At 43.1% G+C, this 16,323-nt stretch overlaps 1 protein-coding gene across 6 annotated transcripts in view; it reads left to right on the top strand.

Annotated features, from left to right (window-relative positions):
- LOC126210075 (spectrin beta chain) overlaps positions 1–16,323 on the top strand; it is a 483,285-nt gene that overhangs the window by 307,966 nt on the left and 158,996 nt on the right. For all 6 annotated transcript variants that reach the window (XM_049939199.1, XM_049939197.1, XM_049939200.1 and 3 more), the window contains exon 3: positions 13,237–13,392. In XM_049939199.1, coding sequence (XP_049795156.1) covers positions 13,263–13,392 — 130 coding nt within the window. In that variant the 5' untranslated portion in view covers positions 13,237–13,262. The remainder of the gene's footprint in view (positions 1–13,236; positions 13,393–16,323) is intronic.

Below are 16,323 nucleotides of genomic sequence, written 5' to 3'. Positions count from 1 at the left end.
CTGTACGTTTATGTGAAGTATAAGAAGTATGCCAGGCGGAGTGGACGCGCGGTTTGAGGCGCCATGTCACGGACTGCGCGACCCTTCCCGCCGGAGGTTAGAGTTCTCCCTCGGGCATGGGTGTGTGTGTTCTTAGCATAAGTTAGTTTAAGTAGTGTGCAAGACTAGGGACCGATGACCTCAGCTGTTTGGTCCCTTAAGAATTCACGCACATTTGAACAGAAGTATGCAACGGAAACTTAGTATTGGTGAAACACGTTTCTGCAGTATATTTCCTACACTTAGGATAAATGTATAGCTAAGATCTAAAGATTTGTGATATCCTTAATTTTGTAGGCTTCTGAAGATGACAGATTGATTTGTCGAAATCGGTAAGGCGTAAGTGTTATTCTAAATGATGGACCCATTTTCATAAATTCGTATGTATTAAAGTACAAAGCCAAAATGAACAAGCTTTATACCAATGAAAAGAAGAAATTTGAAAGTTTTTTGCGGGCGGACGGTGATGGTTTCAGAAGCGGCCGGTAGAGTTCGCGCGGCAGTATGGCCGTCATTCCGTTTCACTGTCAGTTTGTGACTGAGATGGCGACTGTGGAACACAAGGTTTTCTGCGTTCTTGAGGTCGCGAAAAGTGAGTCGCAAATTTCAGTGCAGCGGGCATTTCGTACCAAATTCGGTATTCAGCCACCAACTCGCAAAAGCATTAGCCGTTGGTTCAAGCAATTTAAACACACTGGGAGTGTGTGCAAAGGAAAAAGCACAGCCGACCGTTTGTGTCAGAGGATAGTGTCCGGCGGATTCGAGAAAGTTTTGTGCGCAGTCCCAGTAAGTCTACCAATAGAGCCAGCCGAGAACTTGGAATACACCAACTGTATGGAGAGTTCTGAGACTGCGTTTGCTGTACCAGCCGTGTCAATTGCAACTTGTACAGGCTCTCAACCCCAATGACATACAGAAGCGTCTCACATTTTGTGGTTAGGTGTTAGCAAAGACGGAGGATGACGAATTTCTACAGCGTGTAATTTTTAGCGACGAAGCGACGTTCCACCTTAGTGGAAAAGTCAACACACAATGTTCGCAAATGGGATTTGGAAAATCCGCATTCACCATCGCAACTCCGAAGACCAACGTGTTCTGTGCCGTTCCCATACAAAGGTTTGTGGTCCATTTTTATTTGCGGAAAGAACTGTAACGGGAATCGCCACCTGGACATGTTTGAATAATGGCTGTTCCCTTAAGCTATGGAAGATTCCCAGGACTTCATTTCCCAACAGGATGGAGCTCTGCCCCATTGACACCGTGATGTAGGAGGCTTTTTGAATGACTCCTTTCCTTAGCGCTGGATCGGTCGCAGACTGTGCACTTCTGGCCACCGAGATCTCCTTACACCCAGCGACTATTTCTTACGGGGTTACGTGAAGACCACCCACTCTGAACGATCTGTGGAACCGGATCACTGCTACCGTGCACTTACAAGGGAGGGCCACGCCCTTAGAACGCGGATTTACTTCAAACTTCGTACACTCGTAGTACTCCATTAGGACCACAAAATGTGTGAGCAGTAGCGCGTACTTCCCAAGCATTATTGAGAAAATCGCAAGACAAATTCGGTCGTCCAATATATACCTGTGCCTTGCCATTTTTACAGTGAAGCGGCGGCAGCCCCGTGGAGCCGGCACGGTAGCTCAGCGTGTTCGGTCAGAGGGTTTAGCTACCCTCTGCAATAAAAAACTGAGTGAACTGATCAACGAACAACGTGAACAAGTGTCATCGGACGTCCGCCAAGAACAAAGTCAACGAACAATATAGAAAAAATGAGATAAAAAAGTGGTCTGCGTTCAAGCCTCGTAATCGCTGGATCGAGTCCCGTTCGTCAGTTTTTTCTTTTTTCAACACAGTCATAATCTTTACTATTTATATTACAATCGATATAATGGGAAAAATACGTGTAATCGGATGAACTTTTATTAAATTTACAATGTTATTTGGCAGTCTACAAATTTTTATTACAAATAATATAATATTCATAACTATCGACTAGAAAACGACCAAACGCAAAAGTGATACTGAAAATGTATGCTTGTCCGTGATTTGAGAAATCCCTTATACCTGGAGGGGGCCTTTAACTACATTTTACGTGCAAATTTTGACCGGCACAGACGGCCTTCGAAAGATGTACAACTAATCGTCGCTTTCGACATTACGAGTAAAAGTTGCAGGATGGTATTTTCCATAGAAACATGGAAAACATTTCGTTAAACGGCACCAGCTGCATTGAATAAATGCTATGATTCCGCATACGCAAGGTCTTTTGAGGTTTTCCATGGAAAAACAAACCTCGTTAACATTTTCAGAAACCTCTCTTTCAGCCGATAATTTGGAAGCAAACCATGCATATCGCAGCATTTCCTTAAATATCGGCGCTGACAACTGGTCATGCAGTATCGAGTGTATTTTAATAGCGGCTTCACGAGAAGCAATTTCTCCTTCTCTTTCGATTAAATAAGGACAATTTTGAGGACGCTTAGTGAAATTTTTAACTTGCCTCTAGAAATAAACATGGCACGGTTGGCAAACTGGCGTGCCGCCGCTTCATGGTAAAACTGGCAATGCACGGGTATATATTTGACGACCGAACTTATCTTGCGATTTTCTCAATAACGCTCGATATGTACACATTTTGTTGTCCTAATAGAGTACTAAGAGTGTACGAAGTTTGAAGGAAATCCGCGTTCTATACGTCGTGGCCTCCCATTGTCAGTAACATCAGATACGCTTCCGCGTGTGTGGAACGAATTTGGCTACCACGCCGATGTTTGCCGTGCAGCCAACAGTGGCCACATTGAACATTTATAACATTTCTCATTATTAAATAATTATTAAAAACTAATTACAAATTATTAAATTGATGCCAAACGTTGTTGTTGTTGTTGTTGTTGTTGTGCTCTTGAGCCCTGAGAAATGTTATAAAGGTTCAATGTGGCCACTGTTGGCTGCACGGCAAACATCGGCGTGATAGCCAAATTCGTTCCACACACGCGGAAGCGTATCTGATGTTACTGACAAGGGGAGGCCACGACGTATAGAACGCGGATTTCCTTCAAACTTCGTACACTCTTAGTACTCCATTAGGACAACAAAATGTGTACTTATCGAGCGTTATTGAGAAAATCGCAAGATAAGTTCGGTCCTCAAATGTATACCCGTGCATTGCCAGTTTTACCATGAAGCGGCGGCACGCCAGTTTGCCAACCGTGCGATGTTTATTTCTAGAGACAAGTTAAAAATTTCACTAAGCGTCCTCAAAATTGTCCTTATTTAATCGAAAGAGAAGGAGAAATTGCTTCTCGTGAAGCCGCTATTAAAATGCAGCCCTCCTTGCTACTCTATCCTGTGCAAGCTTCTTCATCTCCCAGTACCTTCTGCAACCTACATCCTTCTGAATCTGCTTAGTGTATTCATCTCTTGCTCTCCCTCTACGATTTTTACCCTCCACGCTGCCCTCCAATACTAAACATCTAATCTTCAGCATTTTTCTGTAGCACCATATTTCGAAAGCTTTTATTCTCTTCTTGTCTAAACTATTTATCGTCTACGTTTCACTTTCATACATGGCTACACTCCATACAAATACTTTCAGAAACGACTTCCTGACATTTAAATCTATACTCGATGTTAACAAATTTTTTCTTCTTCAGAAACACTTTCCTTGCCACTGCCAGTCTACATTTTATATCCTCTCTACTTCGACCATCATCATCAGTTATTTTGATGACCAAATAGCAAAACTCCTTTACTACATTAAGTGTCTCATTTCCTAATCTAATTCCCTCAGCATCACCCTATTTAATTCGACTACATTTCATTATCCTCGTTTTGATTTTGTTGATGTTCAACTTATACCCTCCTTTCAAGACACTGTCTATTCCGTTCAGCTGCTCTTCCAAGTCCTTTGCTGTCTCTGACAGTATTACAATGTCATCGGCGAACCTCAAAGTTTTTATTTCTTCTCCATGGATTTTAATACCTACTCCGAATTTTTCTTCTGTTTCCTTCACTGCTTGCTCAATATACAGATTGAATAACATCGGGGAGAAGCTACAACCCTGTCTCACTCCCTTCCCAACCACTGCTTCCCTTTCATGTCCCTCGACTCTGCCATCTGGTTTCTGTACAAATTGTAAATAGCTTTTCGCCCCCTGTATTTTACCCCTGCCACCTTCAGAATTGAAACATTATGGAAAAAGAAAACTTTGAAACTTCCTCTTTTCATTGGTATACAGCTTGTTCATTTTGGATTTGTACTTGAGTAAACACGAGGTTTTGAACATGGGTCCATCATTTAGAACAACCTTGTAGATTGGCAACTGATGACTGAATTTTATTCTGAAAAATGTATATTGCAGTTGCTGAAAATTACAACCACGAAGAAAATAACAAGCGAATAAATATGCGGAACGACTAGCTCGAGCACAGTAGTTCGTCCTAGCTATTGGGTTGCAGAAAATCTTGCATTTGATGTGCCTGTTTCCAGACTTCGTACTTCAGCTGAGGGTCTGTTTCCTGGCTCATAGTTATCCGATACTAGGTCGTGCACCGCCGTCGATACCCCAGTTGTCGGGCGCTCGCTAGCACTGCGGCGGCGAGGTCGTTGGCCCCGGGCGCCGGCTGCCGTCTGGGTGAAGGGCGTTGGCTTATCCCGAGCTCGGCTCCACTGCACTCCAGGCCAGCCTGACCTCAGCCCAGCTGCCTCTGCCGTCTATAACGATCCACACGGCCGCCCACGTTGCTGCCGTCGCAGGGCTTCCTGTACTCGAACAGCGTTCCTTAGCCTATTCCAGGAGACCAACACTGCTAATATTGAACCGCCGGTTTATTCCAGTACCGTGGTTTCGTGCAACGCTCTGAAAATGGATTGTTTGCCCCAAAAATGAAAATTGTTTCAAATTATATTTATTTGATAGCTAGCAAAGGAGCTAGTTTTCGAGTCCGAGGAACAAGAGCAACATTCTGCAGTGGAACGCTTTAGAGCAAGAGTGTCGAACCCTTTAGGTTACTTGGTCTACATCAGAAGACCATGAGTACTTCTGGGGCGCATACTTACTTAACACTCGCCAATCGCTGAGGGTAGTGGGAGTAATCCACTATGTTACAGGCCTATATCATTAACGTCGATATGCAAAAGGATTTTAAAGCATATATTGTGTTCGAACGTTATGAATTACCTCGAAGAAAACGGTCTACTGACACAGTCAACACGAATTCAGAAAACATCGTTCTTGTGAAACACAACTAGCTCTTCACTCGCACAAAGTGTTGAGTGCTATTGACAAGGGATTTCAAATTGATTCCGTATTTCTGGATTTCCGGGAGGCTTTTGACACTGTACCACACAAGCGGCTTGCAGTGAAATTGCGTGCTTATGGAATATCGTATAAGTTTTGTGAGTGGATTTGTGATTTCCTGTCAGAAAGGTCACAGTTCGTAGTAATTGACGGAAAGTCGTCGAGTAAAACAGAAGTGATTTCTGGCGTTCCACAAGGTAGTGTTACAGGCTCTGTGCTGTTCTTTAGCTATATAAACAATTTGGGAGACAATCTAAGCAGCCGTCTTAGGTTGTATGCAGATGACGCTGCCGTTTACCGACTAACAAAGTCATCAGAAGATCAAAAAAAAAAAAAAAAAATGCATAACGATTTAGAAAAGATATCTGGATGGTGCGAAAATTGGCAGTTGACCCAAAATAACGGAAAGTGTGAAGTCATTCACATGCGTACTAAAAGGAATTCGTTAAACTTCGGTTACACAATAAATCAGTCAAATCTAAAGGCCGTAAATTCAACTAAATTCCTAGGAATTACAATTACGACTAACTTAAATTGGAAATGTGTGGGGAAGGCTAACCAAAGACTGCGTTTTATTGGCAGGACACTTACGAAATTTAACAGATCTACTAAGGAGACTGCCTACACTACGCTTGTCCGTCTTCCTTTAAAATACTGCTGCGCGGTGTGGGATCCTTACCAGATAGAACTGACGGAGTACATCGAAAAAGTTGAAAGAAGGGCAGCACGTTTTGTATTATCGCGAAATAGGCGAGAGTGTGTCACTGAAATGATACAGGGTTTGGGATGGACATCATTAAAGCAGTTAGAACATTAAAGCAAAAACGTGCCCTACATTACTTTCCAAAATCAAGTATTTAAAATCGTAAACGATGAACCGTAGCAGATGTAACGCTCATACGTTAGTTCCGTAGGGAGCACACTAAGTAGAATGCGCAGTTCGGTTGGAACTGGTGCCTGATTTGCAGTTCGAATTTATTCTGTTCTTAAGTTTTACCTGGAAAAGGGAGTGAAACAAAGACTACTAGTTTCCGTGTCCAGGCGATTGAAAAATCGCAATTAGTAAAAATATTATGTTACCACTATTTAATTAATGTTTATCGTTAAAACAAATGTTAAATGTTTGCGTACCACATCTAACTGTTAGTGCAGTAGAGTCGTGTTAAGGAATAAATTATGTTCCGGACTGTCCAAAGCGCGCCTTACGAATCACTGGCGGCACAGTGCGCAGACATGGCCAGGAGGTGCTTATTTCCCACAAAATGCGTTACCGCTACATGGACTACAGGTGTGAGTTAACACCAACGAAACACACATGGGCAGAATCTACGTAAATGTCTGCATTGCTTATTCATCCTGTGCGGCAGCTGTAGTGTTCTGCCGGGAAAGGCATCTTCCCCACCACTAACATTGCTCGATTTTCACTTTAAAGATTCGCAGACAGGGTGACAGTTACTGAGTTACATGAAATACAATCGTCATAACTTGTGAGCTGTTTGCGTTAGGACGTTCAAATTGCACGATTGACCGCGGGGCATGATGGGAATTAGTATGCGTAATATGGTTTGGTTTACTACTAAGCCTACTTTCCTTCGGATGGCGCATTTTGGGGACTGAGAATCCGCATTTCGCGATCGAGAAGCCTCTTCGCCCTCAACGCTTGACTGTATGGTGTGCAATGTCTAGTCACAGAATAACCTGAGCGTTATTCCTCGATGGCACGGTGACTGCCGAACGGTACGTGAAGGTTTTGGAAGATGATTACTTCCACATTATCCAAAGTGACCCTGATTTCGACGCGATGTGGTTCATACAAGGCGGAGCCCTACCCCATCGAAGCAGGAATGTGTTTGATGTTCTGGAGGAGCACTTTGGGAACCGCATTCTGGTTCTGGGATACCCAGAGGCCACTGGCATGGGCCTCGATTGGCCGCCATACTCTCCGGATTTGAACAAGTGCGACTCCTGTTTGTGGGGCCATATTAAAGACAAGGTCTACAACAATAACTACGATTGCTGAGCTGAAGCCAGCCATTCAAGAAGTTATCGACAGCATCGATGTTCAGACACTTCAGTGGGTCATGCAGAATTTCGCTATTCGTCTGCGCCACATCATTGCCAATGATGTCATAACCTAATTCCGAATATCTGTAGTGACGTTTGCATGTTGAATACATTAGTGGCCATTAAAATTGCTACACCAAGAAGAAATGCAGATGATAAACGGGTATTCATTGGACAAATATATTACACTAGAACTGACATGTGATTACATTTTCACGCAATTTGGGTGCATAGATCCTGAGAAATCAGTACCCAGAACAACCACCTCTGGCCGTAATAACGGCCTTCATACGCCTGGGCATTGAGTCAAACAGAGATTGGATGGCGTGTACAGGTACAGCTACCCATGCAGCTTCAACACGATACCACAGTTCATCAAGAGTAGTGACTGGCGTATTGTGACGAGCCAGTTGCTCGGCCACCATTGACCAGACGTTTTCAATTGGTGAGAGATCTGGAGAAGGTGCTGGCCAGGGCAGCAGTCGAACATTTTCTGTATCCAGAAAGGCCCGTACAGGACCTGCAACATGCGGTCGTACATTATCCTGCTGAAATGTAGGGTTTCGCAGGGATCGAATGAAGGGTAGAGCCACGTGTCGTAACACATCTAAAATGTAACGTCCACTATTCAAAGTGCCGTCAATGCGTACAAGAGGTGACAGATACGTGTAACCAATGGCACCCCATACCATCACGCCGGGTGATGGGGTCAGTATGGCGATGACGAATACACGCTTCCAATGTGCTTTCACCGCGGTCGCCAAACACGGATGTGGTGACGAATACACGCTTCCAATGTGCGTTCACCGCGTTGTCGCCAAACACGGATGCGACCATCGTGATGCTGTAAACAGAACCTGGATTCATCCGAAAAAATGACGTTTTCCCATTCGTGCAACCAGGTTCGTCGTTGAGTACACCATCGCAGGCGTTCCTGTCTGTGATGCAGCGTCAAGGGTAACCGCAGCCACGGTCTCCGAGCTGATAGTCCATGCTGCTGCAAATGTCGTCGAACTGTTCGTGCAGATGCTTGTTGTCTTACAAGCGTCACCGTCTGTTGACACAGGGATCGAGACGTGGCTGTACGATCCCTTACAGCCGTGCGGATAAGATGCCTGTCATCTCGACTGCTAGTGATACGAGGCCGTTGGGATCCAGCACGGCGTTCCGTATTACCCTCCTGAACCCACCGATTCCATATTCTGGTAACAGTCATTGGATCTCGACCAACGCGAGCAGCAATGTCGCGATACGATAAACTGCAATCGCGATAGGCTACAATCCGACCTATGTCAAAGTCGCAAACGTGATGGTACGCATTTCTCCTCCTCACACGAGGCATCGCCGGTCAACTGCTGTTTGTGTATGAGAAATCGGTTGGAAACTTTCCTCATGTCAGCACGTTGTAGGTGTCGCCACCGGCGCCAACCTTGTGTGAGTGCTCTGAAAAGCTAATCATTTGCATATCACAGCATCTTCTTCCTGTCGGTTAAATTTCTCGTCTGTAGCACGTCATCTTCGTGGTGTAGCAATTTTAATGGCCAGTAGTGTATGTGCACGCCGTAGTTTGTAAGTAATTTAGGTTTTTTCATAAAGTTCAATAATCATCACCCTGTAACTCACCAACATTTTCTGTTTAATTCTCGTACTTGAGCAGACGAAATAATGTCGCTCTACTATGTTCATATAGTGGAGTTATTTTCAGTTTATTGAGTACATTTTTGCAGTTAAGTGAACTATTATGTAAAATAGTTCCTAGGTGATCGTGTGATGATCTCAGTAACATATGTGGTGTTGGTGAAAAGGGCTTATTTGGTAAATGTGGCACCTTGCTGCTGTCTATTGTTGATAACATATTGTACAGTCATGTAATTGTGTTGTAGTCACTTGGTAGTGAATTAGTGAATGATCAGAAAGTTACTGCATTTCTCTTAGCATTACTTGTGTTACTGGTAGGTTGCACAAACTGTTTCCATTCAGGAGCTCTTGACATTTGTAGAGTGGGCCGCACTGAGTGGAGCCACACTCCACAGATCCACAGCATATCTTCCAAGGCAAATGTGTGGCACCAAGGAATGAGTCTTCTCTTTTAATAGTAACCATGTAATTCCAAATTAGTTCACTATTCTCTGACCATATTATTACGCACCGCCGGACTTCAGTTTTAAATCAAAAATTGTCTCACTGGAATATTCTCCAAATGAAGTTTTTGTCACGCCGTCTGACACACAGTTCAGTATTTATTTCAGGAAAGATTGCAACTACTAGATTGCATAAAATCCCAGTCCGTTATCGGCAAGTGGGTGTTTTTCTGGACTACAGAACTTTACGGCGGAGTTTCCCATAAAGGCTAGGGGCCGCCGCTTTTAAGACTGTATGAGCCAGCAGGGCTGTTAACTAATTCACGGAACAATGGCTGCCCTTACGTCAGCGGAGAACGCCATTGTACCAGGCCCTGGCAGACGCCGTGGGTTAACAAAAGACGGCAGCAGACGCGTCACAGCCCGTGACCTGCTCACAGTCCACACCATTCGCCCATAGGCTACCAGAGGGTACGCCATTGAATGCGCTGTACGTGTTGCGACGCTAAATAGGTTATGCAGTGGAAAAAGACTGTCTTTGGTGCGACGCGCGCCAGAGGGAACTGCCAAAAACAAGACCAATGTGAAAGACTCCGTCGTTTCCACTCAAAGAAGATAGGCTGCAAAAAGAATTTTTGTTCAATAACGTAAGAATCTTAAGAGGTAAGATTAGCCGATCATTATATCTTATAACCAAGAACTAGAGTGTTTCATCTTGAAAAAATTAGTGATTTAAAGTAGCTGCATAATTACTGGCGGCTGATTCATAGAGCAGGTACGTTTTGGTATGTAGATAGTTGAAACATTCAAAAAAAGGTGCCGTAATTGCTTCATTTCGTTTTGTACGTAATATTAATTCTTTAAAACTACTGATGCTTTTCTGATTACGTTTACTGTATTGCTGCAGCAACCAGAGAAATAAAAAAAGAAAGCATTCAATCTTTGACGGTGATCCCACGTACATTATGTCCTAAATCGGACACGACGAATATTCTACGGATGGCAAGAAATAGTAGGGTGTGAATTTTAGGATCAAGAACCATTGGGCGAAATATGGCGATTTGTATTAATCGCAAACTTTTAGGCGGCCCCTTTTGTGTTCAGTGAAAATCGGCTGCTGCGGAACGCCTGTGCGTGTTGCCAATTTCAGGTATCTGACAATATTACGAACCGTAACAATAAGCAGGCATTGCGAAAATAGTGTTGATTCTACATCTACATCCATACTCCGCAAGCCACCTGACGGTGTGTGGCGGAGGGTACCTTGAGTACCCTTATCGGTTCTCCCTTCTATTCCAGTCTCGTATTGTTCGTGGAAAGGATTGTCGGTATGCCTCTGTGTGGGCTCTAATCTCTCTGATTTTATCCTCATGGTCTCTTCGCGAGATATACGTAGGAGGGAGCAATATACTGCTTGACTCCTCGGTGAAGGTATGTTCTCGAAATTTCAACAAAAGCCCGTACCGAGCTGCTGAGCGTCTCTCCTGCAGTCTTCCACTGGAGTTTATCTATCATTTCCGTAACGCTTTCGCAATTACTGAATGATCCTGTAACGAAGCGCGCTGCTCTCCGTTGGATCTTCTCTCTCTCTTCTATCAACCCTATCTGGTACGGATCCCACACTGGTGAGCAGTATTCAAGCAGTGGGCGAACAAGCGTACTGTAACCTACTTCCTTTGTTTTCAGATTGCATTTCCTTAGGACTCTTCCAGTGAATCTGTCTGGCATGTGCTTTACCGACGATCAACTTTATATGATCATTCCATTTTAAATAACTCCTAATGCGTAGTCCCAGATAATTTATGGAATTAACTGCTTCCAGTTGCTGACCTGCTATATTGTAGCTAAATGATAAGGGATCTATCTTTCTATGTATTCGCAGCACATTACACTTGTCTACATTGAGATTCAATTGCCATTCCCTGCACCATGCGTCAATTCGCTGCAAAATGTGTGTTAAATCTTATAGGACTTAACTGCTAAGGTCATCAGTCCCTAAGCTTACACACTACTTAACCTAAATTATCCTAACGACAAACACACACACCCATGCCCGAGGGAGAACTCGAACCTCCGCCGGGACCAGCCGCACAGTCCATGACAATTCGCTGCAGATCCTCCTGCATTTCAGTACAATTTTCCATTGTTACAACCTCTCGATATACCACAGCATCATCCGCGAAAAGCCTCAGTGAACTTCCGATGTCATCCACAAGGTCATTTATGTATATTGTGAATAGCAATGGTCCTACGACACTCCCCTGCGGCACACCTGAAATCACTCTTACTTCGGAAGACTTCTCTCAATTGAGAATGACATGCTGCGTTCTGTTATCTAGGAACTCTTCAATCCAATCACACAATTGGTCTGTGCAGTGTTGCGCGTACTGGTTGTTACTCCTGGGACGCACTAACCCGTTAAACGTTAGATTGTTTTTTAAGCTATAAGGTGCATGCCCTGAGAATGACAGGAGACGGCGGCGTTTTTGGCAACAGCCAGTGTGCAATCAGACGGTCACAAGCTAGCGCTCCAAGCATCCCCCGCAAAAGGTCCTACGAAATAATGCGCGATTAGTTATTAATACGACGACGATATCGTGAAATGTCTTGCTAATCTCCTCCACCCTCATCTGATGTAGTTGTAAGAGTCATATATCACAAGCAGGATTGCTTGCTACATTGATCACAGTGTTTAAGTTCCAGAGGATTAAACCGTAGTTGCTTCGAAGTCACTGTTGAGTGGAAGAAAATAGCATTTTTTTCACTATAAAAAATGTGACCGCTGTCGTTCTCATCATAGTGGAAGCAATTAGATTGAGGGCACGTATTCGTTGGCTGCTTATGTTCCGTAACAACCAAGTGCTTTGAAAGGGGGGGGGGGGGGGACAGCACAGTCGTCTGTACTAGGTGAATGACGAGCGTTTTCAGTGTTCAGTTCTTGAGTTATCGACGAAACGTAGCTGTACACACTACAAGAACAAGAAATTAGTGTAGGCTGCAGCAGCATGTAACGCCTGAGAAGCAATTTGAATGCACAGAGAAAATCTCGCAACAAACATCGTAGAAAATGGAAGGAAACCATCCACCATGGAGAGAAACTTGGAAAAAATACGAGGGGTTATTCCGAAAGTAACGTGTTCCATAGCTGCTCCCCCGCCTCCTTATGGAAACCAAAACGGGAAACTCAGTTACACAACGCAAGATTTTAGTCACATACTGACGTTTTTGCATGTAGTCACCACAGTGGGCTCCTGCAGAAATTTATGGGGGGTCAGTGGGAGAGTAAAGTCAGGCAAGACTCTTTAACATTGGCATTTTTGTTAAAAATGCGTTGATCTGTTTCGAGACGTCTTATGCCAGAAGAAGAAATAGTAAGCGCCCCAAAAAACCCAGAGGTTGAGGCGTGGGGGCCTCTCTTGTGCCGCCCCCCCCCCCCCCCCTCCCTCCATTCACTTGTCCCAGAATGCCCGTCACAGACTGCTATAGTTATTGCCGTTTGTTATACACTTTTGCCGTCAGTCAGTGAGAGCGTGCTTAGGTGCCAGTGGTATTACCTTAAGATATAACAACATTTCTATCATTTTCTTCACTTACGTAAAGAATCAGTGCAGATTATTTTTTTGCCACAATGCATTAGTTTATACTATAATTACAAAGCTATGATTTTACACTATTGATGTGATATAACACCCATTGGTATAATTTTTAATGTAGTTTGTAATAATATTCCCATTTTATCTTTACAGGGTTTAACCCGACTTGAGCCGTCGCCATGACGACGGACATCTCAATAGTTCGGTGGGATCCGAGCCTGCAACAGGAAATAGTAGAAGACTATGAATACGACGGCGGGAACTCCTCTTCGAGGCTGTTTGAAAGGTCACGCATAAAAGCCCTTGCAGGTTAGTGTAGTTGGCAACTGAAACTTTGTTTTAGCGAAATGCACTGTTAGAACAAAGTGACCAGCGATCAGTATATGTTAGAACAAGTTAGGTGGCCAACAACTAGAATTAAATCAGTGATGAGAGAAGACAGAAATAATCTTATACATTCACTATTCACTCCTGAGAGAGAGAGAGAGAGAGAGAGAGAGAACTGAAATATATTGTGAATGCATAGTGTTAAAACTGTAAAACTTTTCTTTGAAGGTAATTTATCACCATGTCAAGATAGTTATACCTCATGTTAGTACATTGTTGGAGTTTGGTTGCATATTAATATTATGAATAAAGCAGTTTCTACATTTCAGTTTACTAATAAAACTGATACTTGCTGCGATGGCCAACAAACCTGAGTATTGGTGAGGTGTATTAGCGGTAAGACACTGGGTATATATATGAATGATGCCAGTTTAAAATCCATGTGCAGCCATTCAGATCTAGATTTTCTGTCATTTCCCTAAATTGTATACAGCAAATGTCACATTTTTGTTTAAAAGTCGTGACCCATTTCCTTCCAATCCCAAGCTTTTGCTACATACTCGATGGGACATTAAATGCATGGTAGGCAAAATGCACTCACTTGCAGTTCATGAACAAGTTTTCTGTGTTCCCGAATTTTGGTAGCTGATGCCTTATGTTTCAGACTCCACTTTGGGATGATGTATCTCCTTGTTGTCGGTTTTATCTCCAGATGTGATGCAAATGACTTTAATAAAATATATTTGAGCTGCTGTTTCAGAAACTTGAGGCAAATGTAAGGCTTATTATCAAAATGCAAAGTTAGTTATTTGGTGAATATATTTTTTTTACCCCTAAAGAATTATTGATTTGGGAGAGAGCGCACAGTAACACATACCTTATAGCTTCATGTATGTAATATTATGTAACTGTATATGTTACTGTTGGTGGTACTAAGGTATTTCATTTTACATACTGACTTTGTTTGTTGGTTAGATGTAATCTGTAACATTTTAACTGTGTTTACCTCTAAACAGCAGTGATTTTCGTTTTCAACACCTTTGTTTGATTGTCTGTGGCCTTGTTCTTATTTCTTATGGTGGAAAATAGCGACACACATTATTTACAGAAGAATAGAAAAAAGTTATAAAAGCTAATCTTGGGAATCGTCGGTGTCAGTTCTGGAGTAATGTGCAGACACATGAGCAATACTCATTCTACAATTTACCGTAGAAGGTGGACTGAAGGAAGGGAAATGCAAATTAATAGCAGTCATAGATTTAGAGAAACCCTTCCATGATGTTGACTGTAATACACTATTTGAAATTCTGAATGTAAGCAAAAAGGGAAGTTCTGCATTCCAAGCGAGATGGGGCAATATAGTCAGTCAGTCATGTCACCCTCTGGCAGTGGCGTCATTAGGGTGGGGTTTGGAGGAGTGTAGGGCAGACGCACAGCTCTTGACCTTGGAGCTGCTATTTCTGTCTCAGCTAGTGCCTCAGTTGGCATTACAAGGATGGCTACCCCCTGTTTCAGCCCTCTGACTTAGGGAAAATCTCTGGCAGTACCAGGAACTGAACCTGGTTCCCCCACATAGTAGCCACACATGCTGCCCAATGAGCTACGGTGGTGATGTATTCTGAAAGTAGCGGAATAAAATACAGTATGGTTCAACACCAAAAAATAATAGTGCGCAATTTTAAAAGAAATCGGGACTTCCACTGCCTACAGGCATTGACTATTGAAAATTTGTGCCAGATTGGGACATGAAACCAGATGCTCCACCTCTCTAGAGTGGTAGCATTAGCCACCTCAGTTAAGTGGTGTCTGATTGTAAAAGGTGACTTTCAGGGCCAGATATGTCTAAAGTGTTGTGGGCTCAGCATTTCGTCCCCATCTGTCGAGGACATTTTCAAAGGGGATTGTAGCTTCTTTGAATGTCAGAGCGACACCCTGGCTCACTACTGATTGCAGTGAAATTCCGTTTCTATGTGCTTCCGCACAGTGCTGTGGCGTCACGTCACATGTTTTGAATACCAGAGTGCAACTGGTCATTGTTGAAAACAAATGTATCGTCCATGTGCCAGAGCCAAAGTGGTTTGTGAAGGATGGAATTTTTTAAACCAATATTTGATTTGAAAAGTTGAAAAAAAGTTAAGAGGAGCTTCAAAGTTGAACAAGCTCAGGAAATCGAAGCAACTCAGTGTTCGTTTCACATGTTTAATCGTGGAAATTCAAGCACTATAGTTCCCTGAACTGGGTTAGTTCAATCATTGAATAAAGAAACCGCATATTTTCATGATTTGATTTGGTGAGAAAATTAAGTTTCACAGGTTATTTGTGAATGGCTATCAAACTGAATTATTCCATATGTGTTTAAGGTAACATTGCTCCCAGGGCACAGGCGTAAACTGTTTGCAGCAGTGAATGCAAGTGAATACCAAAATAACCTGGAAACGGGACTCACCATTCCTAAGACTGATTTCTTTTTTAATAGTTGTATCGGAAATAATGTCTCACAATATGATGAAAAATTCACTGTTTTGAAGCTTTTAGAGTTACCTTATTTCCCATATCCTAATGATACAACATGTTCTGAACTGATTTGAGCTATAACAATCGCATTTTGTCTTAACTTGACTTACTTCCTTTGGCCCCTATGGGGACATAGGACATCCAGGAGAACTCGACATCCGTCTCTGTCTTTGGCCATTTGCCTCAATTCTGCACAGATCTTGACAACTCTGTTTGCTTCCCTGTCCACTGTCCTTTTCCATGTGCGCCTAGGTCTTCCTTGTTCCCTGGGGATTCCATTCCAATGCTTTTTTTCTCACTGGCTCCATCTGGTTTTACAGCAGCACTCCACCATTCTGTGTTTGAAATTCCCCAGATTCTGGCCACCTTATTTCACATAGTCCCAAGATATCTAGTCAA

This window comes from Schistocerca nitens, chromosome 10 (genome assembly GCF_023898315.1).
Source record: "Schistocerca nitens isolate TAMUIC-IGC-003100 chromosome 10, iqSchNite1.1, whole genome shotgun sequence".
Lineage (NCBI taxonomy): Eukaryota > Metazoa > Arthropoda > Insecta > Orthoptera > Acrididae > Schistocerca > Schistocerca nitens.
Note: the sequence above shows the minus strand (reverse complement) of the source record. Positions and strands in the feature narration are given on the sequence as shown.